Source organism: Acinonyx jubatus, chromosome A1 (assembly GCF_027475565.1).
Source record: "Acinonyx jubatus isolate Ajub_Pintada_27869175 chromosome A1, VMU_Ajub_asm_v1.0, whole genome shotgun sequence".
In the NCBI taxonomy this organism is placed as follows: domain Eukaryota; kingdom Metazoa; phylum Chordata; class Mammalia; order Carnivora; family Felidae; genus Acinonyx; species Acinonyx jubatus.
In genome coordinates, this window is record NC_069380.1 from 80,747,031 (window position 1) to 80,773,983 (window position 26,953).

General features: G+C 49.7%; 1 protein-coding gene across 1 annotated transcript in view; it reads left to right on the forward strand.

Moving 5' to 3' along the window:
- The first annotated feature begins 26 nt into the window (after window positions 1-26).
- CUL4A (cullin 4A) overlaps window positions 27-26,953 on the forward strand; it is a 46,320-nt gene continuing 19,393 nt past the window's right edge. The window contains exons 1-10 of the mRNA XM_027065262.2: window positions 27-356; window positions 687-802; window positions 9,185-9,288; window positions 15,131-15,200; window positions 16,353-16,426; window positions 18,764-18,926; window positions 19,417-19,506; window positions 20,836-20,918; window positions 23,879-23,946; window positions 26,013-26,131. Of these exons, the coding sequence (XP_026921063.1) occupies window positions 203-356; window positions 687-802; window positions 9,185-9,288; window positions 15,131-15,200; window positions 16,353-16,426; window positions 18,764-18,926; window positions 19,417-19,506; window positions 20,836-20,918; window positions 23,879-23,946; window positions 26,013-26,131 (1,041 nt within the window). The 5' untranslated portion in view covers window positions 27-202. The remainder of the gene's footprint in view (window positions 357-686; window positions 803-9,184; window positions 9,289-15,130; window positions 15,201-16,352; window positions 16,427-18,763; window positions 18,927-19,416; window positions 19,507-20,835; window positions 20,919-23,878; window positions 23,947-26,012; window positions 26,132-26,953) is intronic.

Consider the following 26,953-nt stretch of genomic DNA (forward strand, 5'->3'; position numbering starts at 1 on the left):
GGTTCCGCACGGAGCGCGGCGGACGCGGCGCGGCCCGGCGCCGGGTCGGGGTCAGGCCGGGGTCGGGGTCGGGGTCGCGGTCGCGCCGGGCCGGCCGGGCGGCGGTTGGGCGGCCCGGGGCGGTGCTGACGACAGGCCCGCCCGCGCGCGCGGCCGGGGAGGCGGGACGGGGCGGGGCGCCCGCTGCTTCCCGGCCGCAGCCATGGCCGACGAGACCCCCAGGAAGGGCGCCCTGTCGGCGCTCGTCGGGCACACCAACGGCCTCACCAAGCCCGCGGCCCTGGCCGCGGCCGCCGTGTCGCCCAAGCCCGCGGGCGGCGGCGGCTCCAGGAAACTAGTCATCAAGAATTTCCGAGGTGGGTGCGGGGCGGCCGGCCGGGAAGGAGCGGGATGGGGGGGCGCGGGGGGCCCGGGGTCGCGGCTCCTCCCGCCCGCGGCACCGGCCAGAGGAACCGGGCCGCCCGGGCAGCGCACTTCTTCCGCCGCTAGCGGTCCCGGCAGCGTCCTGCTCTCGCGTGCCTGGGTCAGCCGCCGCCTGCGGACCTGCGTGCGCTTCCCGCTCGGGGCTCGGCGGCGGCGAAGGCGGAGCGGGGCTCGAGCGGCGGCCCGGCGGACCCGGGGGTGGGGGGGGCGGGGGATGGTTCTGCGAAGCGCGCCCGCCTCACTTGGGCTCTCCGGACCCACAGACAGACCCAAACTGCCGGACAACTACACGCAGGACACCTGGCAGAAGCTCCACGAGGCGGTGAGAGCCGTGCAGAGCAGCACCTCCATCAGGTACAACCTGGAAGAGCTGTACCAGGTGAGGCCCCGCCGGGGCGGGCGGCGCTGCCGGCCCGCCCCGCTCGCTTGGGTGCTGTCACGGTTGTGTAGGTAACACACCGGTCCAGGGCCAGGAAGTGTGGTGCGGACGCGGGTCGGGTGGTCCTCAGTGTTGTTTCAGAGTCGGAAATGAGGGAAGTAGCGGGAACGCAAGCATCGGCCTTCCGCAAGAACAGTAAGAGTCCTGGGGCGGCGTGTCCCCCGGGTCATTGCGTGATTCATTGGTGGTTGGTGGTTGTGGGATTTTTATTTTCAGGCTTAAGCTGCCTGGAAAGATAAAGTTATGCCATTTCGGGAGAAAGATGTGTTCTAAGAGCCACACGACTGTCATACTTTTTTAAATAGACATGATTTGTTATTGTAACTTCACGGTTACATAGGACACTCTGCGCTTCTGGTTCATAGATTTTCTCATTTTGTGATTGTTGCTATTAAGACATGCAGACAGATGTTGTTACGTTTCATGTAAAGATGTTCCATTTTTAACACAAAAATGGTCAAAAGTACATGTTACTATTTGTGTATTCCATTTATAAGCAGACTGGTTTCTCTGATCTTCCATTTGTAAAGAATGGCACTCATCAACTAGTCTGTTATCTACGTCTTAGGTAACAATATGATACCACAATTTCTATTAAAGGACTTGAATTAAAATTTTTCTTCTGTTTGCGTGAGTGATTGCATCATAAAAACAATGGGGATTACAAAAAAGTACAAAGAAGAAAATTAAAACTATATATACTCCCATCATCCAAAGAAGACTACTATTGACAGTTTGATACACATACATCCCTTTTTGTCTTAAATCATCATAAGTTTATTCTATTTTTAGATCAACTTTATTAAGGTATAATTTATACATAATGTGTACTTCAATACATTTTATACTGACGTGTAAATAACCACCACTACAGTCAAGATGTAGTAGATGTTTCTACGTGAAAAAGTTCGTCTCTCCCCTGATCCGCTCCTTGCAGACCACTGATTTCTGTGGCTATATTCCACCAGTCTAGCATCTCCCTTAAGCGGAACCTTCATCTTCCACTTGGGATAGTGCTTGGGACTGTCATGCCTACTGTGTGACAGTAATTTGTTTCTTGGTTGCTGAGTAGTGGGTACCACCATTTCACCAGCTAACAGGTATTTGGGTTTCCAGTTTGGGGCTGTTATGCATAAAGCTGCTATGAACATTAACAAAGATGATTTGTGTGGACATATGTTTCATTTCTCTTGGGTGAATATCGAGAAGTAGGGGCTCAAAGTCCTAACTTTTTAAGGCATTTCATGTTTTCAGAGTGGCTATACAATTTTTTTTTTAAGTTTATTTATTTTGAGAGAGCATGCATGCATGCTTGCTTGCAGGGGAGGGGCAGAGAGAGGGAGAGAGACAATCCCAAGCAGGCTCTGCACTAAGTGTGGAGCCCAACGTGGGGCTCGATCTCAGGAACCGTGAGATCGTGACCTGAACCCAAATCAAGAGTGGGCCACTTAACCGACTGAGCCCCCAGGCTCTGGTATCTGTACCAGCAGGTGTAGCGGAGCTCCAGGTGTTCTGCAGTCTTGCTAACAGGCGCTATTATCAGTCTTTTTGATTTTAGCCACTTGAGTGCGTGTGTAGCGGTCTTTTGCAATTCCATATGAGTTTTAGAATGTTTGCCAGTTTCTACAAAAAAAGCCGACTAGTGTTTTGATTAGGATCATGTTGAATTCCAGATCAGTGTGGGGAAAATTGATATCCTGATATCGTGTCTACTGATTGATCACAAGGGACGGCTCTCTGCTTCGTCTTCCTTCATTTCTCTCAGCAGTGCCTTCTAGTTCCAGTGTGTAGGTCTAATACAGCTTCTATGAGGTTTAGCCCTAAGCATTTCATATTTTTTTTAATGTTTATTTATTTTTGAGAGACAGATGCAAGCAGGGAGGGACAGAGAGCGAGGGAGACCCAGAATCTGAAGCGGGCAGCTCAGAGCCCGATGTGGGGCTCAAACCCACGAATTGTGAGGTCATGACCTGAGACGAGGTCAGACGCCTCACTGACTGAGCCACCCAGGCACCCCAAGCATTTCATATTTTTAATTGTATTATAAATAATAGTTTTAATTATTGGTTTTCGCTAGTGTATAGAAATAGAAATTATTTTTATACATTGGTTTGGTATACTGCTCTCTTACCTCTCCTCCAGTGGCTTTTTTGTGGATTCCATCAGGTTTTCTATATAGACCATCATGTCGCCTATGAACAGAGATAAGAGATGGTTTTACTTCTTTCTAATCTGCATGCCTTTTAATTCCTTTTCTTACCTCAGTGCACTGTTCAGAACACCAGAATGACGATGAGTAGAAGTGGTAAAAGCAGACAGTTTTTGTTTGGTTCCTGATCTCAGTGGGGAAAGCCTTCTTCAGGCTTTCAGCATCGAGTGTGATGCTGACTTATCATAAGTGCCCATCATCGGGTTGAGGAAGCTCCTTTCCATTCCTAATTTGCTGAGAGATTCCCAGAAGTGCATGTTGGACTTTGATGAAGTCTTCTGTAACCGCTGGGGTGGTCATATGACATTTGTTTTCTTAGTTTATCGCATGGATTGACTCTTCACATGGCAAGCCCATCTGGCAGCTGCAGGACAGATCTGAGTTGGCAGTGGTGTGTTACCCTTTTTTGTACTGTGGGATTCAGGTTGCTGTCACTTCATTGGTTTTTGCGTCTGTGGTCATGGAGGATGTTGGTGTGTTGTTTTCTCGTACTGTATTTGTCTGAGTTTGTCTCAGAAATGAAGGCCTCATAAAGTGAGTTGCGAATGTTCCCTCCTTTTCGTTTTCTAGAAGAGTTTGTATGGACTTGGTATTATTTTTTCCTTAAATGTTTGAGAGAGTTCCCGGTGAAACTACCTTGGCTTTGTGGAGAATTCGTAAACCACGGACTTCTTTGGTGGGTTTGGAGCTCTTCAGGTAATTCGTGTCTTCAAGTCCGCTAATCTTCTGCGGCATCTAATCTGCCAGTAGGGCCATCTGGTGAAAGTTTCATCCCATGCATTGTTTTTCTCTCTAGGGGCTCAATTTGAACCTTCTCAGTATCTTTCCCATCAGTACGTAACTTCTGGACAGAGGGGATACAGTTATAATAGCTGTTTCCATGTGTCTGTCTTCCAGTTCTTTCCTGTCAGCTTCTGGCTGCATTCGACTGCTTTTTCTCCCCTTTAGGTGTTGTGTTTTCTACTTCATCGCACATCTGATAATCTTTGATTGACTGTCAGACATTGTGAATCTTGATTTGTGGATAGATGTTTTTGTATTTCTATAAATATTCTTGAGTTTCATTCTGGACATATTAAATTATTTGAAAACCTTTTGATCTTTTAGAGTCCTACTTTTAAGATTTGTTAGGCAAGACTAGAACAGTATTTTGTCCAGGGCTCATCGCCCCACAACTGAGTATTCAGGGCCCAGTGTCTTAACGGCTTTCCAGTCTGGCTCGTAGGAAGGTGCTATTCCAGGTCCCGTGTGGGCACCAGACCCTGTTGTCCCTTTCCCCGTCCTTAGCAGTTTGCTCACACACAGGTGGCGAGTCCTTGAGGGGGACCCTTGACCTCTCCTTGCTCATGTCCATGCCCTCTGTGGCCACACGTCTTCCCTGTAGGCCTTTGTCTCGGAGACTGGAGCCTCAGCTCCCGGCCCCCTCTCCACAGCCTGGAAACAGGGACATAGGAAGGGAGCGTCCGAGCTCGTTTCCCTCCCAGAGGTCGCTGTCATTCACAGCCCAATGTGCAATGCTTCGCAGACTGCTATTTCACACGTTTTGTGTGACGTTTGGTTAATTCAGGCAGAAAGGCTAGTCTAGTCCCCTTATTTCATCTTGGCCAGAAGCAGGAGTCCCGTCAGGTGTCTGAACTCTCATAGGTTTATTAGTTTAATAAACTGCTATATCTCGCAGCCAGGTTTCTTTATTCTTCTCTTCCTGGAGATTTGACCATCTGGGATCGATTGCCTGTCATCTTTCATAGAATGACTTTGCCATACCTTTTACCCAGCAGTGTAGTTCATAACAGTCGCCGCATGTGTTACCATGAATGAACAATGTGGTTTATAACAGTCACTGCACGTGTTATTATAAACACTAGTTCCAGGTGCCCTGGGTGTCTGTGTGCATCTTGACACCCTGAGGGCTGGGGGTGCTTACCCCCAAAATGGAATCTCACATTCCATGGGGCATCCCAGGAGGCAGGGGCGGCGGGGAGGCAGGGGCGCAGGCCGGCTCCTGGCCACTCACAGAGAGGTACCCGGTTTCAGGTACCTCCCTGGGGAATGAGCTGCTCAGATCTTTTGGAAGCAAACGGAGTAGAAATAGTAAGTGACATCATTGTGTAGTTATTGAATGTTTGCCTTATCCTGATCTTGTGATAAAGCAGTCAGTGCATTTACCTGGTGTTTCAAAGTACAGTTGCAGTTTTTGCTGAGGTGGTGTGGTATATACTTCGTGAAGAATTTTGTGTGAAAGTGACAGTTCTCACCAAAGTATGAAAGTTTTTTTAGGTTTTTGTGTGGTTTTTTTGAGGAAGTTTTCAGGATGATTTGAGGGAGAAGCTTTTACGTTTTGATATTGATTAGTCTTCCCAAAGTGGGGTCTCTTCTCCCCCCATCAAGGCATCCCTTACCACGTGGACACTTTAGGAGGCCTCCCTGGAGGAGAAATTAGCTCCCGTGTGTCTGCTACAGTCCACCTGTTGTTTCTCTGTAGGAGGGAGGTTCAAAGTGTGGTGAGAGGAGAGTCTGCACAAACGTATGCCCCGTCCACACTTTCCTCCAACAGAGCTAAGGCAAGGAGACTTTCAACGCCCAGATCTTTTTAGTCTGTTTTTAAAGATCTGAGTTTAGGTCTGGAATTAACACCTGCGGAAGAAAGTTTATCTTGTGTGTCTCCTGCCTATACGTTTTAGTCCTGTTTGCCAGCATAGTGGACAACAGATAACTGAAGTCTGCATTTTCAACAAGGGCTTCAGGGAAAGGGCTAAGTGCTGATTTCAGGCACTTTTGATGCCCAGAAACAAAGCCATCATGGGAGACTTACTGTTCTGAGGAAAGCCATGCTATCCTGAGTCACGGACTAAGGTCTCCGAAGTCCTCCTGCTTGGTGATGATTTAGTGAAGGGGAATGTGGGGTTAGGTGTTGAGTGTATTAATAAGATGGCTCAAACTGATCAGACTGATTGAAAAGGCCCGGAAAGTAGTAGACACATATAAACATGTTATTTGATGGACCGATTCGAGAAAGTAACAAATTAATCAACAGCGAGCTCCATACAGAAGTTGCTCAAAAACAGAGGTGAATATCCAAACTCAAATCTATTCAGCTTAATAGAAAGGATTTCATAAATCAGCAGTTCTGAGCGCTCAGTGGGATTAGTCGTCTGTGTTCAGGAGTTGACTGTGAACATGTGGGAACTGGGAGTCAGGGTCGGTACTGCAGCCCACGCTGCCCATGTTGGCCGTAAAGCCCCCATCCAGGTGACTTCCGATCCCTCTCAAACATACTCTCTCACTCAGATCTGAGCTCTAATTTAATTTCTGCATCGTTCTGTACTCGTTTCCTACGGGCAAGAACCCCATTAGCGCTTTCTTCTGAGCGGTGAGTTCATCACCTTTCAGTGGGCCCACGATTGAGTAGGGTCCGCCTTCAAGACCAAGTATCACTTACAGAGGGGACATAGCTGCCCCCCACCCGGAACTGTGCATGTGTGCCAGGAGAGCACTGTGCCGGCCTCTGGCTGTCAAGTGTGAGCTCTGGCATGGCCCCGGCCTGTGCACCTCTCTCTGTAAGGTTGGCCCAGGTGTGATTTTCCCCAGGGCTGGGGGCTGGCTCTCATTTTCCCTTCATCTACATAAATATGTGCTCCTAGTATCTGCCTGCTTTTCTCTTTTACGATTTCTCACACTACGGTACCCTCCACTCCTTTTTCTGTCTGGGCTCAGCTTTGGCCTTCGAGGCTTTCATGAAACAGATCATTTTCCAGGACCGTGTGCTCTCATTTCATTGCTCCCTTGCGTTCCCCCCACCCCACGGCTCTCTTTAATGTCCTGTTGGATATTCCACACTCAGGGCCAAGTATGCTGGGGGCTGCGGCTCCACCCTGCACAGGCACCGGTGTCTGATCTGCTGTATGCCCATCTGTCTGGCTTCAGTGCACTTGTCTGTCCCAACACAGACGACAACCTGGAGAGGGCTTGGGTGTGGAGGCCTGGCAGACTTAGATTACAGAGCTGTGCCTGGGCAGTTCGGACAGGCGGCTTCCGCCATGGCTGAGTGAAAGCGAGGAAGACACTAACACAGGGCTTCTCCCCCTCCTGTCATCCTTGGATTAGCTGAATTCCTTCTGTCTGCTGTGCCTCTTACACATGTGAGGGGTAATGTGAAACACACCGTACCGTTGGACTCCCAATTCACACCCCACAGCGGGCACTTTGCGCCCCAAAGCAGGACTCTGTCTCCAGCACTTCTTTTGGGGAGGGGGCTTGTATGTTGTGGTGCTCCTGTAACTGACAGAAGAGTCAGCCAGGGGCCCTGCTGGGCCGCACTCTCTCTTCCCAGTGAGGGTGCCTGTAACATGAAGACACCAGCAGTGACTCAGCAAAAGACACGGAGAAAGGACAGCACCCACAGCAAACCTGTCTATGCCAGGGTTTGGCTGGTGCTTGTAAGAGGCCCCCGGGTTCTGTTTTAAGAAAAGATCTTAAGTGTGCTTCATGTAAATAGTAAATATGTGCCAAAGAGGACATAGATGAGAAAAGGTGTTGTAAAATCAACAGTGACAGCATGTCACAACTGGGGTAAGATTGTTTTGAGGACATTGACTCCTCCTTCAGGAATGAGAGCAGGCAAAGTGGTTCCGTGAGTGAGATGTTCCGTGAGGGACACGTACTACCAAGCTCATCTTGATTTTTACCAAAGAAAATACGTTTTCTTCATGTATTGCATCAAAATCATTTCATAATAATTATGCTTATGGATCTCCCAATAATTAAGTTACTGGAGTAAAAGCATTTGTCAGCAGGTTATTTTGGGTTTTCAGAAACACAAGGATAGATCTTTGACTGAAGTATAAAGATAGGACTACAAAGGGAAGGAATTACAGGGTTTGAGAAAGAAATTCGGGGCTTTTAACAGTGTACATGAGCCCTTATTTGTAGAGCAAGGCAGCACGTAGGGGAATGCCGTATTGTGCTGTTGCACTGATAACAAACTTGCTAAAAAACAAGTTATAATTTTTAATATCTTCATTCTGTGTTCCCTTTTAACCTTTGTGAATGTGCATGTGTTTTATACAGTAGTGATTACTGTATTTATTTAATTTATGTTAATAAGTAGCAATCTTATAATCCTAAACATGGGAACTATTAATATTTACAAGTCTTGCTACAACAAATAGCTTTATAAAAACTTAAGTTACCTATTTCCTCAGGAATATAGTATTTGATTTAAATTCAGATTCTGAAGTGTTTCCCCCATATTTTTTTAGATGGTTCAAAACTAGTCAGTAGAAAAAACTACACTTCTGTTTTTAGTATCTCACTTGGATTGAATGAGATGCTGGTTTTGTACATGAAATTGGAAAAGAAATGTTATTAGAACCAGTGAGAATATGCAAACATTATTTTTTGATGTGGATAAAGGTATTTTAAGAAAAATGTTTCTGCTTAAAAAACTTGTTTCTTCATTAACTTAAGACAAGCCTAAATAAATTACACATGCAGCCTGCAGAAAAATATGTAGGAAACAAGTACAGTGTAGCCGGTGTGGCCTGGGCACTCAGGAGCATCCTCACTGTGCTACAGGCAGAAACTGCCCTGATGCTCGCCCACCTGTGTGGAAGGTGGTCACTGAGGGTCCGGAGCAGTGATTTCCTGACCTGGTTGCATGTTATAATCATCAAGGTAAACTCATCCACCTTTCCAGTGTCTTCCACCTCAAATGAATGTATGGGAACATCCAGATCTGTTTTAAAGTCCCCGGGTAAGAGTGGTGAGTGGCCAGGTTTAGAGACTGCTGCACTAGAAAAAAATAGGGCATTGTAGATGCTCAGATGTGTGCAGGGATGCCGCGGGGTCCCAGGTGTCATGGGCTGACATAGGTGTGCCATCCAATCTGTGCTCAGTATTAGCTGTTGTTACCTTTTTTACCAGACCCTTCCTGGATTCCAGTATTCTGACAATAATCACCCTGAACTTAAACATAACAGTTTATTTGTAGTTTTTGTAAGTATGAAGGGGGTGCTTGTCTGTTATGATTGTGATTTTATTTACATACACAGGTCTTTTTAAAGAACGAATTTGTTATTCATGGTGAATAATTCACTTGTTCCTTTTGTTTTTAGGCTGTCGAAAATCTCTGTTCTCACAAAGTCTCCCCAACACTCTACAAACAGCTGCGCCAGGTCTGTGAAGATCATGTCCAGGCACAGATCCTTCAGTTTAGAGAATATCCTTTTTTTGGCTCATGAGTTTCTATGCATTACCTAAATCTCTTGAGGCTGAACATTAATAGGATAAAGATGTAGTGACTGTTGTTAGTATTAAAACAACAGCTTTCAAAATTCCCATTTATTTATAAAACAAAACCTAACATTTGTTTCACGTGACAAATGACAGATTTTTTTAAGTGGAATTTTTATTATTTACATTATTTATCTGATTAAAGCAAAAGAGTGTCCATTTATTGGGTGTGGTTGAAGTGTTTAGGAAGACTTCTGAGAAATGTCTTTATTCTGCTGTGCTTCATTCTTGTGAAAAACCATCTATATTAGTTATCTCTGATGCATAACAAATTTCCCGCAGACTTGGCGACATAAACAAGCACCCATTTGTAGGCTCACAGTTGTGTGGGTAGGGAGTCCCAGCTCGGTTCAGTGGGTTCTCAGCTCAGGGTGTCACTGGCTGAAACCGCGGGCTGGCTGGTCTAGGTTTTCCCACAGACCGCCTTCCAGGCAGAACTCCTGTCCCTCTGTTGCAGGACTGATGTCGCTCTCAGCCCCTGGAGGCTGCCCTTGGTTTTTTGCTTCAAGGCCTCTTCTTTGACAGCATGGTTAGTTGCTGCTTCTGAGCCAACAGAAGAATGCCCCTCTCTGGTCTGCTGAGACAGAGTCTTCTGAGATATAACCCACTGTATTCCCAGCCCGCCCACCAGTCAAGGGAGGGCAGTCTAGGCAAGTAGGTGGCCGGGCATCTTTGAGTTTTGCCAGCACACCACGCAGGACCAGTGTCTGCCAGGGAGACAGGGCTCCTTACATCCTATCGACAGTCTGGCCTCGGCCCAGTGCTCCAGCCCACCCCCACCCCTTTATTAGTTTCGTTGGGAGGGAACTAGGAAGTGGGTTTAATATTACAGACACCTGCTTGTGACTGCACTTTTCCAGGTCTCTTTCTTAATTTGCAAAAGTAGGTAGTTGGAGCCTGCTCATTTCTAACTCTTGTTCTAGCTGAAGGAGTCCTTTCTGTCCCATCACCCTTGAGAAACTAAAGCATTCAGAGTTTGCTAAAATCTCTCAGGGCAGCTGCCACAGCTCTGTCACCTGCTGTCGAAGCTCTGGATTATCCATGGCAATGAAGCCCACATGGCCTAGAGCAAGGGGGTCTTCCCGTAAATGGGTGAGCAGAGTCCATTCTGGTTCTATTGTATTGGCATCTATAACTGCACCTGTCCAATATATTCTGGCAGAGCTCTTTCCTACCAGAAATCATGAGTCCATTCGAGACAAAGGTGACCATACCATTGGACCTTTGGAAGGTGGCCAGTATGCACCACGTCTCTGAGGCATCCTCTGAGGACACACAGAGGCTCCTCTCCTACCTCAGTGCCACAGCACAGGATTCTCAGAGGCTGGGTGATGGATCCAGGAGCCCATCTGAGATGCTGACTTCTGAAAAGGAGCCTGACTCCCAGGCTTCCCGGAAGTCAGCAGATTCCCAGGTGTCCTCTCCTGGGCCCACACATGTTAGGCTGAACTTCCCAGAAGTCACCAGCAGATTCCCAGGTGTCCTCTCTGGGACAGGCACATGTTAGGGTGAACTGCTGTGATTGTTCCTAACCCAGCTGTCCCAGCTTACTCAAGACTACTTCATGATAACCTGATCAAACTATCCTCCTGCCAGTTAATTCTACCTTGTGGGTTGCAAGAATGTGTTCATTAATTCAGTCATTCAGCAGGGACTTCCTTCCTGTCCAGACCTCTATCCGACAGTAGGAAATGATGGCATCGCCTCCTTTCTGCCCTCCCAGTAGTCCTGGTGATGAGATAGAGGTGGGGGGCAGGGTCGTTGCATTTCCTTGATGCGACAAAACCATGTTTCTAGAAACTACAATGTATTTCATTAAAGAAGAAAGATGAAAAGATACTCTGCCATATGAATTGTCATTGGTGTGAGGCATCTTGAGTTCCAAGATATTAAGTTATTAGAATCAGGGACAGGAACTGCAGTGCAGGAAGCAGCTGGGGCAGAGCTTTCCAGAGGAGGGGACACTGGAGTCCCATCATGAAGGACCAGTGGCGTGTGGCCAGCCAGAGGGAATGAGCCATCGGAGAGGGGCGCTTGTGGGGCGCTTGTGGGACAAGGCCAGAACCTGGGCACACTGGTGGAATTTGAGGCCGTAATTCTGAGTTGCAGCTTGGGTTTGAATCTTTGTGCACGCTCTGAAAGGTCTGGACTTAAGTGCACATCTGATGGCCCCTGCAGGTATTTGAAGCAAGAATCCAGTGCAGTTGTATCATGTTTGGCAGTGATACAGGCAGGATGAGACTGGTGACGAGGTGGGCCAGAGGTAGCACTTCCTTATTTCAGAGAAGGGGGCGGGGCGGGGCTGGAAACAGGAGTGAAGTAGGTTCTGGCCCTTTAGAGCTTAAACCCCAGGGAGACTGACAAGGGCATAAAGGTAGGCATTTATGGGTCAGGGTAGTGGGAGTTATTAAAGGCTCAGATAAGCCCCTGGGGTGTAAGGAAAGGGCAGTCAGGTGCGTGCCCGCCCCCAGGAGGGGCTGTGTGCAGGGGGAGGGGTGGCTGATGGGGGACACAGTCCTGCCCTCAGAGCTCGTTTTGCTGAAAGGGTGGGTAGCCTTGCCAGACTTCATGGGGCCGAGCAGCAGAGCTGTTGCAGATGCCCAGGCCCTCAAGGCAGGAGTACTCCAGGGAGAGCATGCTGGGGTGTCTCTGGTCTCTGGGATGTTCCTGTAGTTTGTATGTGGCTGCTTTCTAAGGTCCAAGGACTGCTCCCTCCGCTGTACTGGCCGCATGCTGCTGGTGAGGACAATGGAAGGAGTGCTCAGGGAGGCCAGGAGGCCCCTGGTAGACAGGTGGTAAAGGACTCCTATGGAATTGAGTCAGCTACTGTGATTTTCTTACACTACTGACTCTGTTCTTTCATTCATGTGTTTGGATTCTGCATTTACCTGCTCCTTTCGAAATAAGTTCCCTGCTGTTGGTGATAGGGCTTTCCCCACGACCACGGCTTCCTGCACATGCACGCCTCAACCAAAAGCAGCGCATGCCGAATCCGGCATCACTCGGTGCTGAAAGGAGGCTGCGCCACGCACCCAGGCTCAGTTCAAAAGCTCCTCTTCTATGACAGCAACCAGCTCTCAGTGGAATCTGAGCCGGCCAGCACCTGTGCACAGAACTCACTCTTCCCACCCCCAACTCAGCTCTAGGGCATCGCCACTGTGGTGAACCGCAGAAGGGCCAGCCTGCCAGCCTGTGGCATCCGTGTGGAGTCCCACACAGCAGCAGCGTGGTCCACGCGGCAGAAGGACAGAGGTGACCGGCGTGTTCACGATTTCCTGTGTCTTCCTACTCCGTAGATGACGGCAGGCTTTGGGCTTCTTTACGAAGACCCTCCGTGAGCAGCGTGTAGCCTGTGTGCACGTGTGGAGCGCCGGCAGCAGGCTGGGTTTGTGTGTCTACACGGCGCGACCCTTGGTTAGTGCTGCGGCTCAGAGGTGAACGTGACAGGCTTCCTGCCTCTGTGGACTTTGTAGGCTAATGAGGGAGGCAATAATTCAATCGTCCAAACCGTGAACTGTGACAAATGTTGTGGCAGAAAATGTCCTCTGCGGTCATAGCAGGCAGACCTGATTGAGGTGAGGGGTGTCAGGTGGTGGGCCGGGGTGAGGGCGGCTTGTCCTTCTGCACACTCTGCTGGGGTAGGAGAGTGGGGTAACCCGGCTTAGACAGCGTGGGCGAAAAGAGAACCAGTCACTCTTCTACTTGGCGTGGGCGCTGTCTTTTGGGTTTCTTCCTTCTTGTTGAATCCTTGTAGTCACGGGCACATGTATTTGCACTTTGCCACAGGGCATTCCGTGTTTGCTGTTTGACACCTGACCGACCCCTCTCAGTACACTGCTTAAAACCTTAGCTAGGCCTGGCCCTTCTCCAGACAGGAGGGGACAGTGTTGGGAGCCTATGATGACAGGCGGTATGTCTTAACGCCCCAAGGGTGCTCATGTGAGGCTCTGGGCTTTGGTATGTAGAGGGCTGGAGCTCGGTGCATGCTGGCCTTACCGTTTCGTACTGTTTTCCATGGGAAACAACCGCAAGTGACGGCTTCACCCAGCTAATTGAGGAGAAGCATCTCGTGTAGTAAGCCCTACACGCAGGGCCGCTCCCTCCCAAGGAAGCCCTGTGCCGGGCCGAGTGCTGCTTGCTCGCTTTTGGCGCCTGCACCATCCGGCGGTATGGGACTGGCTAGTGGGAGTCTCACCCCGGGCAGCCCCACCTTCCGACAGAGCCTGGCCCCCCAGCTGATGCAGACTGCCCTGGAGACCTGCCAGGGTGTCAGCAATTGGCTTGTGTCCAGCACCGGGTGCCAGAGCTGCTGGGTCCCTGCTACATGTGCTTGTGACTTACTCTTCATTTTTTTAGACTGTCTGTGTCAGGTTCTCATATTGTAGGCCACTGTAAATTTGAGCAGTCATAAAAGATTTCTTCCGGAATAACATGTTAACCATTGAACGACTAGAGGTTTTTGCTAGGATTTACTATTTGTGATTTATTAGCAAAGCCCCAGGAGAAAATAAGATGTGTGGCCAGGACCACTGTGGCTGAGGTCAGCTCTCCTTACTTGGATGACAAGGATGCACGTGTGCCCGTCAGTTCCTTACAGCTTCCCGATCTTCTGTCCTCTTTCCAAAGTCCTGGTTGTGTCCTCCCCTCCACTGGCTCCCCTCGCTCCATCAGACCGCCTTGCCAACTGAAGACTCTGACACCTGTCTGATTTCACAGCTCACACCTTGGCCCATGCGCTGCTTCTGTACATGCTGTGGATTTTACATGTAACCTCACACCAGTTCTGAAGAAACCGAGGTCAAGGGAAGTTCATCGCTGGCCCAGGGTCCTGGAGCTGGGACTGTACAAAGGGAGCAGCATGTGTATCGTGCGATTGGGGAAACTGGAGGCGCACAAACGTGGGGAGTTTTGTAAGCCATAGGCAGTGTGTAGACGTTTATGACAATGACTTTGCCCAAACCTGTGAAGGCCGTGCTGGATGCATTTGGCTGTAGTTTGCTCTAGGAGTCCGTGTTGGGAGTTTTCTTTTTTCTATAAGCAGTATGTTGAGCCTTCTTAAAAAACACATTCTAATTATCGAGGTGAGAGTGTTCTAATTTGGTGCATGAATGAGACTTCATATCGGTTCTCATTGAGAATATAGGTTAAAGTTAAACCTCAGCCACCTCCCTCCAACTGCCTGTTCCCTGGTGCTATTAATAGTCGACCTGCTTTGTCACCACTGGAACAGTGCAGGTTGGGGTCTGTCCCCACCACCCTTTGCAGGATAGGCCCTTAGGTCCAGCCACCCAGATTTATGAAGCCTGTGACCTGGTGGTTAATTCAGCCAGCAGGGCTCTACAAGGAACCTGGCCATAACAGCAACGAGGGGAACGGGAAAGTTGGGGTTGTGGCTGGAGGCTCATCACAAATTGGGAACACAGTTCAGCGATGCAGAAAACCTGCACCTGTGGTCCCTCTGGTCCTTCAGTATTCTTTTTTTTTTTTTTTAAGTTTGTTTATTTTTGGAGAGGGAGAGAGAATCCCAAGCAGGCTCTGCACAATCAGCACAAAGCCCCATGCAGGGCTCGATCTTACAAACCATGAGATCATGACCTGAGCCAAAGTCGAGTCGGACACTCAACCGACTAAGTCACACAGATGCCCCTGGTCCTTCCGTATTCTGACAACAAAATGATGTGTAGATTCTGTGTCAAGAACTGCAGTTATGGGGTTAAAGCTGTAATAATTGGCCAGCATTTCTAAAGTTTTCCTTAGCAGGTCTGCACAGACTCACTAGATAGTGTTTTATTTTTAAAGAAGATTAACACATGCTGGCAAGATCATTGCAGACAAATGGTAAGCGTATTGACTTTTCTGTTAACCCTGGTTTTAGGGACAGTGTGCTGTCCCATAATCTCCATAATCTTCATCGGTAGAGCCCAGTGTCTGGTCTCACCGACGCACTTCCTCTTGGTCCTGTTCACCCTCTGCTGTAGCTAAGCAGGAAGGGGATTGGGTAGCTGGGAGGGTGTGCCCCTTTCAGTCCAGCTGTCTTTTTTCTCCCCCCCCTTTCTAACCAAAGATGGCCTCATCCATCTTCCCTCACCCATCTGAGGACAGTGTGGGCCAGACTGTGGGCCGAGATAGGGAAGTGCTGTTTGGGATTCTGTTTTGGGTCAGATGCTGCCATCCAGCTCAACATAGTAGGACAACAGGGCAGAGAAAAGCTGCCTGTGTGAATGGCTGCATTTCTGGATTGGGGCCAGCTGCTAATTTGACCTTCAAACCCACCTGACAGCCCACGGTACCTGAGCTGATTCCTGAATGGGTCTCTAAAGTTTTTCTTAATCCCACTTTATGCCTGATAATCAAGCCTGACTTCCAGGTTTTTACTGTAACTGGACAGCCAAAGTCTTAGACTTTGCAGATGTATTGATTCTGATCTGTTTTTATGCATGTGAGTTTTTAGCATGACCTGGCTGTGGGGGAAAACATGGTAGTAGTACCTTTCCTAATAAGGAGGTGAGTAGGGGACAATGAATGAACCTCTTTTCCAGGCCAGGCACCTGGTACATGGTCAGAATAGATAAACGTCTGTTAGGAAGGCTATGTTAGGAGAATCACAAGGTTCCTGGTGGTCCTGTGTCATCTTCGCTCGGCTTGCCAAAGAGAGTCAAACATGTGGCCAAGAGCCTCATGCCGATGTGACAAGGACTAATTATTTAAAAAGCTTAGAGCATCTCTTCAGGTTTGTGAGGTTTACCACATCAGGCAGGAAGTGACCAGATTTCCCTTATAGTCAGATTTTCTGGACAAAAGAGATGAAAATCAAACACCAAAGGAGCAATTAAATTTGGGGAAAAAATCAATCATGAAGGTCTTGGTGGGGAGAATCCTCAAGAAACAATTACCGTAAGATTTGAGACAGCTACCAGTTATAGTTCAGAAAGCCTACTCTTGGATATTTAGTTAGTAAGTTACATAAATAAATGCTTTTCTAATTGCCAGATCATGATCAGAAGTATTTTCCTGTTCTTGGACCGCACCTATGTACTGCAGAATTCCATGCTTCCTTCTATCTGGTGAGTGTCCTGGTCAGTAGGGCCGTGTCTGTGCTCCTTCATGTCAGCCAGAATCACTAGCGCACCTGTCCAGGCCCAGGCGTACCTTAGCCCCAGAGTGAGGGGGCCGAGCCGGGCCGGCCATGCCTAGGAGGAGCCCCTTGGGGCACCCTGACCAGCTTGCAGTGAGTGTCACAGTACAGGTGGCGGGCAAACACAGCAGGACTGTGGGAAGCCACATTTCTGTCCCTGGGCGCTGCACGCCAGGGCCATCTGGAACCAAGGGCACACGGTTCACCTCGGCTGGGACGGAGAGGCCCAGGCGCTCACTGACTCCAGCAGCTGCCCTGCTCTGAGAAGACCGAGGCTGGTGAGGTCATGGCCCGGGGCCCTGAAGTCCCCCACAGCTCCCCATCCGGCTGACCGACCACAGATACAGAGACCTCGTTTCAGTCTGCTCGTCAATCACACAGCATCTTTCAGGGACTCCCCGCCCTGTGGCTCTGGGTGCTCGTCACTGACTTCCACACCCTGTTGCTGATGCCATTTGCCACTCCACCTGCCCCTGAGGCTCCCGCTCCTGCCTCCTGATCAGACTTGTCCCTGATGTCGCCCTCGGCTTCTTCCCAGTCTCTGTTGGCATAGAAGCCCATTCTCCCATTCCCTTTAAACCCAAGTTCTTTAACAAGGTGCTTTGTTTTCAGTTTCCTCTGCGTCTGTTTCCTTTGACCTGAGGCACAGACACCGCCCTTCCTGAGGTGTCCGTGACCCCTGCTTACCAGACCCACGGACACTTTTTGTCTTTATTTCATGTTCCCGCCCATCTGTGCAGCTTTGGACACTCCTGGTTGGATGTCTGTCCATCCTCAGCACCACTTTCCTCCTCGTTCTCTTACTGGCGTCTGCACCTGCACTGTGCTAGGCTTCCGCACGCGGCTGCAGAAAGGGTAGCCTTTGTTCATAGAAACAGCAAGCATGTAACTGAAGATAACGGAAGGTCACATCGTTGCTACTCTACAGAGCACTGTTCTAAGAGGTTTGGCACCTGCTCCTTTAGTCTGTGGTACAGCTCTGCAGGGGATGACCATTATCGCCTCCACTCTACAGACGGAGAAACTGAGGCAGAGTGCTCCCAGCTTGTGGGGCTGCCGGGTCAGAACTTCATTTGTGAACATAGTTTATAACATAACGTGTCGTATAAACTGTAAGCCCTGCTCACAGCCTAGCGATAGCAGCCTCGGGCCACTGTCAGAGACAGAAAACCTGAGCGGGACAGTGCAGTATGAGACGCCCCAGGCAGGATGCGGAAGGAGGCTGAGCCCTGGTCTGGGCCTGAGCTTCGCAGAGCCAGCAGGACTGGTGAGGGGCTGAGGTAGGAGAGGTAGTGGAGGGGAGGGGGCAGCGAGTTTGAAGTGTGGTCTGTGTGGAAACAGGAGCCGCCCAGGACGCACAGGTTGTGGGGGAGGCAGAGACGTGAATCGAGAAGACTGCTCGCTGGCTTGTGGGGAGCAGCTGAAGCCGGAAGCGGAGATTGAGATTTTAGGAAGAAGCGGAGCAACAGTGAACACTTCTTCCGTACCGCACCTGCTACCTGCCTCGCCCAGTGTGGAAAGGGTTTACGGGCGTAAAGCAGTGTGTGTGATGCCATTTGCGGTTAGGCAAGGACAGGCAGAGACCCAGAGGCACCGTGAGCAGGGGCTGGGGTCAGGAGTCAAACCCAGGCGGCCGGCTCGAGCCCCCACGACTGACCGCTGTGCTTGACTGCTGTGTCCTCCAAGTGCATACGAGACCCAGGCCTGCACCTCCTGCAGGGAACCAGAAAGGCCTTTTGTGGTGTGCATTGGAGGAAAGGCTTCACCACAGGTGGGGCTCCCCAGAATCCGCACTCACCTGTCTACTGCTCACCGCGCCCCTCCCGCCCCCGACTGCCCGTTCAGAAGATCCTGCTGGGTCCAGGCACTGAGTTGTGTCTGTCTGCTCAGTATCTGGCTCCTGGGGGACCTGTGGAGTTGTCTGAACAGAGCACAGGACCTTTTATCCCATGGTGTCTGCACAACTGCCGAGAGCTGGTTTCCTCCTGAATTCCTCAGCAACAAGTGGAGGGCGTGTGGTGGCCTCTTCGCAGTGCGTTTCACACTCCTGCCTGACCCACCCCAGGACACAGCCTTGATAAGAAAGCAAATACAAGGCACAGTAGGCTGGCCACAAATGAAAACACAACAAAGGAGTACTTGACAGGTGGATTGAGAGAATTAGCAAATCAACAGTTTGGGCTAACAGGCACAGCGTAGCTTGGAGCTTCACCTGGAACTTCTAAAATGAAACTAAAATCTAGTCTTGTTTTTACTGTTTGTACAGGGATATGGGATTGGAGCTTTTTAGAAACCATATCATTAGTGATAAAATGGTTCAGAGTAAAAGTATTGACGGGATTCTGCTATTAATTGAACGAGAAAGAAGTGGTGAAGCCGTGGATCGGAGTTTGTTAAGAAGTCTGCTGAGTATGCTCTCTGACCTTCAGGTAATCTGTCCTGTCCTAAACGTTTACCAATAACTCCTACTAGTCTATCTATATCTGCTGAGTTTGCTGTCTGACCTCGGGTAATCTGCCCTGTCCTAAACGCCCCAATACCTCCTGATAGTCAGTACTACTTATACCAAAATAAACTGGTGTAGGAAAGATTTAAATGCAAAAAACTAAAATAATAAAAGTGGCTGTTAAAAATGAGCAAGAGGAGTGACTGTCAGGCTAATGCCAGATCAGGAACCACAGAGGAAAGTGCCCTTAGGACACAGACCCAGTGCTCCAAGGCCAGGGCGGTGCCTCCTGCCCAGGCCCTTAAGGAGCCCATGAGCTGGGCCGATCTGCCCAGGCCTCTGGAGGAGAGGCACACAGGCAACTCCTTAGGGCAAGTCACCGCAGCCATGCTCCCTCAAAAGCTTGGATTATCAGCACTTCCAAAAGTAGGTTTCTTTTCTGTAATTGGCCAGTAACTTTGCTCTTTTCTTAGGTATATAAAGATTCATTTGAAGTGAAATTTTTGGAAGAAACTAATTGTTTATATGCTGCAGAAGGCCAGAGATTAATGCAAGAAAGAGAGGTAAGACAAGGAGGTACTTCTGAGTCACCTTATTTCTTTTTAAAGAAGTGCGTTTAAGTTAATTTTTAAAAGTTTGTCTTTCCACATACATAAACATTTTATAAGAAATTTTCTGAAAGCCACAATCTAGCTGAAATTCTCAGTCACAGCCTTCATTGTTCTTACAGTAAAGACTTAATTTCTTATAACTTACAAACTTTTTTTAAATGTTTATTTTCAAGAGCAAGCACGAGTTGGGGAAGGGCAGAGAGAGAGGAGGACAGAGGATCCAAAATGGGCTCCAAGCTGTCAGCACAAAGCCCGACGCGGGGCTTGAACTCACAAACTGTGAGATCATGACCTGAGCCAAAGTTGGGCACTCGACCAACTGAGCTGCCCAGGCGCCCTTGACTTAGAAACTTTTTTATTGCCCTTCCCCTGCCAAGTGAAAAAGCCAGTAAGGTAGCTTCTACATGTAAAGTAACTCAAGTTAAAACAAGAGGATAAAAGGAAATCTTAACTGTAAAGATGACCCAAGCACACCCCAAATCTTCCATTTGTATGAGGCTTTGGAAAAAATTACCCAAAAGACCACAGGAAAAAACATATAACAGTAGCCATATGAACCCAAAATCTTGGCAAGCAGTTAGAGCAGAGACTGAAGGAAGCCCCTGGGGACCCTCCCCCAAATGTTGATCGTTGTCGCGCAGGATGAACTGACCGTTGGTTCTCCATCCCGGTTTTGGAGAGGACACATTATGTGCGGTACCCAGCCTTGCTGCCACCACTGGGTCAGAGCGCTAGAGACCGTATTAGGGGGCCCCCTAGGCCGTCAGGTGACAGGAGGAATGCCCTTTGCCTCTGGAGATCTTCTGCATCCGTGCTGTTTGGCCTCCCCAAGTGAATACCCAGTCTGTCGATTAGCTTTTGCTGACCCCACTCGTTTGGGGCCAGGGGATGCCATTAGGCCTGCACCCTCTGACCTGAGTGCTGCTGCTCGCCTGCCCATAGGGCCTCAGTGATGGCAGGGACCCACGGCCTCGTCCCAGGAGCTTGACGGTGAGCGGGACACAGCAAAGAAGGGCTGCCCTGCCCTCATTCTAGAGGTCACTTTTACTGTCCAGAACTGAGTTTCAGGAAACTCTATACTATGTATCCTGCCCACCTTCACGCCCCCCCGCTCATCTGTTCTCATACTTGCCTTGAATATATAAGGTGGTTTTTTTTTTTTTTTTTTAATTTTTCTGTGGACAACAGTGTTTCAGCTTCTTGGGTAACATCAAGAATCTTTGTTACTTAAAAAAAAATAAAATCTTTGTTACTGACATGTTTAAATGTTGTGTTTGGAAGGTTCCAGAATATCTTAACCACGTAAGTAAGCGTTTAGAGGAGGAAGGAGACCGAGTAATCACGTACCTAGACCACAGCACACAGTGAGTACCATTCATTTACTCAGTTCTCACGGTGTGGCCGTAGCCCGCCCTGTTCCTGGCTGTTTATTGAAATAAACGCTGTCTTCGTGGACTCAGCCAGTACTATCAGAATATCTTTGTTGTTAGCACGTTTCGCTTATGTTATTTGTGATTATCCAGCACCTGTGAGTCACAACAAGTGCCCTGTTGTGAGTTCTCAGTGAGTTCTCATCCGAAAGGAGTACTTGAGGCTGAGGAACTTGGCATCTTGGGGTTTAGTGACAAGGGATTCTATTTATGTTGATGGAGTATAATTGAGTGTCGGGCACTTTGGGTTGTAAACTTTTTGTTAGACGTGGAATGTAGCTGTAATTTTTATTTATGGTATCAAGTCACATTATTTTTTCTTCTCATCTAATTTTTGTTTTCTCTAAACCTGAAGTTGGTAAGCAGCTAGGGAAAAGTAAAATAGAAAACTTGTGTGGATGTCTGTTTCTCACCCTGCACGTAACATTTATTCAAGTGAGGAGAGTTAAGAGAAACCAGAGATAGAAGAGACTGAAGGGTAGAAAGTGCAGAGGGGCAGGCAGGATGAGAGGGGCACCGATGTGGCACCTTGAGAATACAGAGAACAGAGGGTCAGGAGAGGAAAGGTGAGCTTGCTTTAGACATTTGAGGGGCCCATGGGGAGCCCCAGGTCTACATAGAAGGATGGTCGTGCTGAAGCCAGGACAGCTGTGTTCCGGGTCCCCTGGGGACCAGGGAGTCACAGGGGCTGGAGGTCGGCAGCAGGGACGCACAGGGAGTAGGAGGGAAAATGATGTGCCAGTAGGTCACATCAAGGTTGGATAAGAGTCTTCGCTAAGTATCTGGAACATTTTTTTCTGTTGATGTTTTCCATATACTTTGAAATTCAAGAACTTCAGGGAGAGAGATACATGGTAAATCATGGCGAACAGCAAGCAAATCACCCGCTCAGTTCAGGATGGAGCCGGTGGGGCCTTCTACCTTATGACCTGTAGGCGTTGGGCACAGCAGTCCTTTTCCTTTTCACACGTGCTCATCCACCCCTGTGCATATGCTAGATTTGACATTTCTCCCCCCAATTTTAAAAAGTATATTGCTTACAAGTATATGTAAGTTATTTAAGCAAACGAATAACAGATAAAGGTGGTTCGCCTCTGGGCTTGAGCACAGGTGGATGGAGGGCGCACTGACTGAGGCAGCTCCTGCCGCGCTGGGTGATTCAGATGTCACAAAATAAACAGTTGCCGTCAAGGACAGAAGAGGGAAGCCATGGCTGAGCAAGCCACACCTGCCTTCGCGCTGGGCTCCACATGCCCCTTCCTGCCCCCATGCCCTCAGAGCACAGTAGACGGCATCCCAGACGTGGAGCATGCTTGAGGGCAGCAGGGCACTGCTTTGAACTGCACCTTGTGACCCGCCTCATGCTGGACACCACAGCCAGGTCACCCGGCAGGCCCTACCCCAGGGACTCTCATCCCTCAGTGTGGGAAGGACCCGGCTCTCCTGCTGCTTGGCACAGTCGGTAGATTGTCACTTTGTCACTGTAGATTATAAGGTCGATTCTTGGGCACCTGGGTGCTGAGGCAGCGCGTTCCCCAGGACTGCACCTCTGGGCTCAAGGGGCCTGCAGTTTCTGCCCTGGGCTCTGCTGGGACCTGTCAATGGCACCCGGGCTCATGTGGGTGCTGCATGGGCTGTTGGAATGGAAACGGTGATGGAGTCTAGATTGCCCACCTCCTGGAGGCAGTGGTTCCGTGAGCACAGGACAAGTCGCTCAGCGAAGCCAGTCATCGGGAAACTGCACATCAAAACCAGTGTGGTTCCACCTCACGCCTGCCACCGTGGCTTTTGAGTAAAAAAGGCACACAGCACGAAGCCCTGGTGAGGACCAGCAGAAGTCAGAACCGCCGTGCATGGTCAGTAGGAACATGGGCAGCTGCCCAGAAGACGGATCGTTAGCTCCTCAACTCCCCAGAGTGGTAGACAGAGCTAGGTGTTTTTTCAACACACCAGTTCTACTCCCAAATAGATAAGTAAAAACATCCGCAAGACTTGCTTGCAAATATTCAGGCAGCGTTACTCAGTAGTCAACAAGGAGAAACCACCCGCTGCCCCCTGGTGACGTGCCGCTGAAGCTGTTTGGAGGAGGATCGGTGCACTACTGGCCCTCCCTGCTGTCAGCCCCTGACCTCTGACCTCCGCCCCCACCTCCCGTCATCATGCTGCCCCTCCCGGAGGCAGACCCTCACCTCTCAGTGGGCACAGTCCCTGACCTCTGCTCTCTGCGAGGGGGGTATGTGCTTTCTCTGGGGTCGCTGTTAGGTTTAAGGTGGGCCATTGTAAAGTTCTTTATGAAGCAAAGACTTGAGAAGATACCCAAAGTTAATAATCTTGGGACTAAAGCACATGTCTGATTAAGAAAAACTAAAACGACATGAACTATGGAATATGTACTCAGGAAGGACAGTTGTGCATGTCCCCATGACTGTGGCAGTCACACTTGGCGATGTTTCAGAGTTTCAAATATTCTGTTCGATGTGACACTTCCGTAGTGTGGGCCTCACAGAGGAGCTTCCTTGATAAGTGGTGATGGGAGGGGGCAGGCCTGTCCATGTAGAGGTTGTGGGGCCTGGAGCAGGGGCGGCCGCAGAGTGGGGGACAGGGCCAGTGTGCCTTGAATCCAAAAGGCAAAGCTTTGTTTTGACAATTGCCAGCCAGGCATGGGGGTGCAGGGCACTTGACTGTCTGCTGGTGTCTCCTTTTCCCTGGACCCCTGATCTCTGTTGTCCAGTAAGATTGTCTTTAGAAAGATTTCAGAGTCCTCATGGACAGCAGGGAGATGGCTGTTCTGATTAATTCCATGTCAGGTGTGTAGACAGTAAATGCCCCGTCTTTACAGGTGATCAAAGTCTCTCCATGAATTGCTTACACCTTGTCTTTTTGCCTCATAATAGGAAACCATTGATTGCTTGTGTGGAGAAACAGCTGTTAGGAGAACATTTGACAGCAATTCTGCAGAAAGGTAGATTTTCCTAACTTTTGTGTCAAGTTACCCTGCATGGTCGCCCTTGACATTTTAAGGAAGTGAGTGAAACGGTGTAAATACCAGCTTAAGGACATCCATTACGATGAGACAGTCACTAGAAATCGTTGGCAATAACGAGCATGTTAGCCCTGGAAACACCGGGAAAGGCGTCTGGTAGAAATCAAGAAATCACAGGACATGCTGGTCTCAGCTGAAGCTGCTGAGAAACCCCCTGGGCCGCAGACAGCTTGCAGCTGGGTCCTTGTGCGGTGCCTACGGGCGCTGGCAGGCACAGAGCTCCCAAGGGTGCGCACGGGCTGCGCAGCTGTGGTGGGGCTTCCTCCCCACGCCCCCCAAGAGGCTGAACGCCATGTGTACTGCCAGGTGGCTGGGGACTTCGGCCAGAGTCCCGAGTATGCCGGACAAACCCTCCTCTGGCAGAGGGAGGGCGCAGCACTGCTGACTGGGCAGCGTGCCCTCTTGCGCCACATCCCTGGTGCTGCTCGTCAGGCCCTGGTAAGGGTGGTTCCAGCAGCTACTGTGTGTCCCGGAGGAGCGTCCCGCCTGTCCTCTGTGTCTGTGCCCTTCACAGTGTGCTTAGTTCTCTGGGGTTCAGAGCGCACGGTCTCCCCCTTTTCAGTCCTTCACAGTACTTTGTATAACTATTAGGTGTGTAATGTTACCATTTGAAAGTCATGATGGAGCTACAGGATTTATTTCAAGATGTTGGAGACCTTAAAGCTTAATTATGGGGAGGCCCAGAATTATGGACGTAAATTATAAATTATAAGAAAAATAAATAGCCAAATATATTCTGATTTGGCCTCTGCTCTGCCAGGTGGTGGTTATTATCTGTAATGAGACACCTGAGCATAGGGTCTCCACGTGAAACCAGAACAAAGGCAGGAGGGGAGAGCTGGCATTACTGAGTGCCGGTATCTTCTAGGCCCAGGAACCCCCCCTCCCCACCCTGTGAAGTCATGACCCCATCATACAAGTAAGGAAAGCGGCTCCGAACAGCCTGACACAGGTGCCTCCAAGCACAGCCCCTAAGCCAAGGTCCAGGTGCGAATCTGGATCTCTGTCCTTCTGCACTGGGAATCATTCACACGGACGAGGTCTAGATTTACTGTCCGCCTAAAGCAAGTGTGTTCAAACCCCATACTAGGTATTTTCTGAAAGGAGTCTTAGGATGAATGACTTTAAGTAAATAGTAGAAATTTGCATAAAGTCTTCCAAGAACATAGCAAATTAGGTACAAGCTTAATCTAAATTTTATTAAGAGACATTTGAAAAATGAGAAGCTATAGTTTTTGAGTTCTTGAAGAAAGACATTTAGGGTTTCAGTAGGATAAATTATAAAAAATTATTTGCAAAAAAATTATTTGCATCACTAGGTCAGAATGTAATTTGGAGAAATAAACATTCGGAGCCCTTGCTAAAGATGTGTGATTCTGGCCCCAGGACGCACCTGTGTGCACCTGTTTACCTCCTTTGATGTGTGGACACTGTGCCCACGTGACAGAAAAACCCGAGACTTGAGTCACATGTCTCACACCTCCCCACGCCTGGCCTCGCAGCCTCTGCGGGGCTGTCACAAAGCAGACATCTTAGACAGTTTTCTCTTCCTGATTTCCATACTGTTTTAGAAAGGCTTCGTAAAAATCTAAATACCTAAAACAGGAAAACCCCCAAAAGTGCTATGTTAAATACTTCAGAATCCCCAACGGACAGCAGACGCTTCTCTCCCACGGCTTATCGCATAAGCGGATAGAGTGGATGACCTGACAGGTTAGACTCGGGCCCCCAGATCTGCTCTCTGAGCGATGATAGTGAGAGGTGCCCAGGGGCGCTGCCCTGGCCGCTGTGTTAGTGGGACCGGGGCTCTGGCGACCTGAATTGAGCAGCACGGCCACTAGCGTCCTCTGGCGGTGGGGCCTGGCCAATGGGGCCGCGTAGGACTGTTTCTCACCCACGGAGGACAGGGATCGGCCCCACACGTGTGAGGCGCCCGTTCACACATGGACCCCCGAGCCGCCCTAACGCTCGCTGTGCCGTCGCAGGGCTCGACCAGCTGCTGGACGAGAACCGAGTGCCCGACCTCACCCAGATGTACCAGCTGTTCAGCCGCGTGAAGGGTGGGCAGCAGGTCCTGCTGCAGCACTGGAGCGAGTACATCAAGGTGCGTGGGGCTGTCGTGATGCGCGGTGACCGTGCCTGTGGAGGGCAGCGTCCTGTCTCCCGGCCGTGTGGCTCCCGACATGGGGAGGGGCTCTTCTCGAGGCGGGGGCTTGGGTGGACAGCAGTCTTGCGTTTCCTCCCCGATGACTGAGGCAAACCTTTTCTGAAAGATGGCCCCGCCTGTGAGCACCCCACAGCCAAACGTCATTAAAGGCTGCCATCGGTCACCTGCCTGGGCTCCGGTGCCACGTACAGCCACAACTTTCAAAAAGTCGCATTTCTGTGCATCTGATTTAAACACCTCATGCCTTTGCTCATCGACCATGAGAATGGTTACGTTTTGGTGTATCCATTTGGTGGCATGTGTGCTGCCACGTCTCCCACCATCCAGATCCGTTACTGTCACAGTGCTGTGATGTTTCTGTGACGCGTCTGTATACGGTCATGGGAAGGCAGCAGCAGGGCCCTCATGCTGATGGAGGGGGTGGGGGCGCACAAGGCTGTGCTGGTGACAAGTCGGGGGAACAGCATACTCTGGGGCGGGGGGGGCAGCCTGGAGAAGCTGGACACAGTGTGCCAGTGCCAGGATCCTGGTGGTGATACCATTCTGCAGCTTTGCCGGATATTGCCATCAGGGGGAGCTGAGCCAAGTGTAGGAGGGATCTCTGTTCTTTCCGCTGCACATGAATCTGTAGTGGTCACAGAAAGTTCAGTTATATAGAAAGGATGATGGAAAGCTTGCACGCATGCTGCTTTATGGAATAATCAGTCCTAAGATTGCTTATCTGCCTCCACTTGGGAAGCTCATGCGCACAGGCACAAC